Raw genomic sequence first — 714 nt, 5'->3', positions numbered from 1 at the left:
GCATGTGGTGCTGGAGGATTGAACTGCGGTCCCTGTGCTCTGCTAAGCTTATTCTAAGTAGGTGCTTTAGACCACTGAGCCATCTCACCAGCCCTAGACAGTGGATTCTTAAAAAAATCCTGAGAAGAAAGCCTTTAGAACAAATATGGAAATGAGATAGGAGACTATGGTATTAGTTTTCTAAGTTATTAGTTTATTATTAATTTCTAAATCATTTGGTTTTCTAAGTTACTTGAGGCCTGTACTTATAGAAAGGTCCACTTGAATTTTCTGTGATATTCTGCCATGTTTGTTAGGAAAAGGCTTGAAATTCATCTATAAAACATATTAAATATCTGCTCCTATTAGAGAACATCTAAGTGTTATGTGTATCATCCTGTCTCTTCTCCCGTTCCACCCAAATATGTTTTATATGGAAAAAACAGATTTTGTTATTTTAAAAACTATTTCAAATATAAATGTCTTGCCATTATTTTTTTATTGAAGTCTGTCTTATTTTGAATTTTTCTTGTCTGAGTCCTGCTGTGTTCAGGCTGCCAGTGGGCAGCCTTTGTGTTGCTTGCCAAATTCAGGGAATATGTCATTTATTGGATTAAATTATAAAAGAACTCATATGACCAATATTTCTGCTTTTTTATGGTAGTTGATCACTTGTAAAACTTGCAACAGAACAGTTAAATATCCTGGTAAAAGTAGAAGCTTTCTGTCAGCATT

The 714-nt window shown here is 34.2% G+C and overlaps 1 protein-coding gene across 1 annotated transcript in view; it reads left to right on the top strand.

Moving 5' to 3' along the window:
- Positions 1-714, top strand: part of CUNH18orf21 (chromosome unknown C18orf21 homolog) — a gene marked incomplete at its 5' end in the record, with an annotated part of 28,815 nt that overhangs the window by 4,346 nt on the left and 23,755 nt on the right. Inside the window, one exon of the mRNA XM_023713482.1 lies at positions 644-714. Within this exon, the coding sequence (XP_023569250.1) occupies positions 644-714 (71 nt within the window). The remainder of the gene's footprint in view (positions 1-643) is intronic.

Source organism: Octodon degus, unplaced genomic scaffold (assembly GCF_000260255.1).
Source record: "Octodon degus isolate 3935 unplaced genomic scaffold, OctDeg1.0 scaffold00003, whole genome shotgun sequence".
NCBI classification, from domain to species: domain Eukaryota; kingdom Metazoa; phylum Chordata; class Mammalia; order Rodentia; family Octodontidae; genus Octodon; species Octodon degus.
The sequence above is the reverse complement of the archived record's forward strand: the minus strand, read 5'-3'. Positions and strand labels throughout refer to the sequence as shown.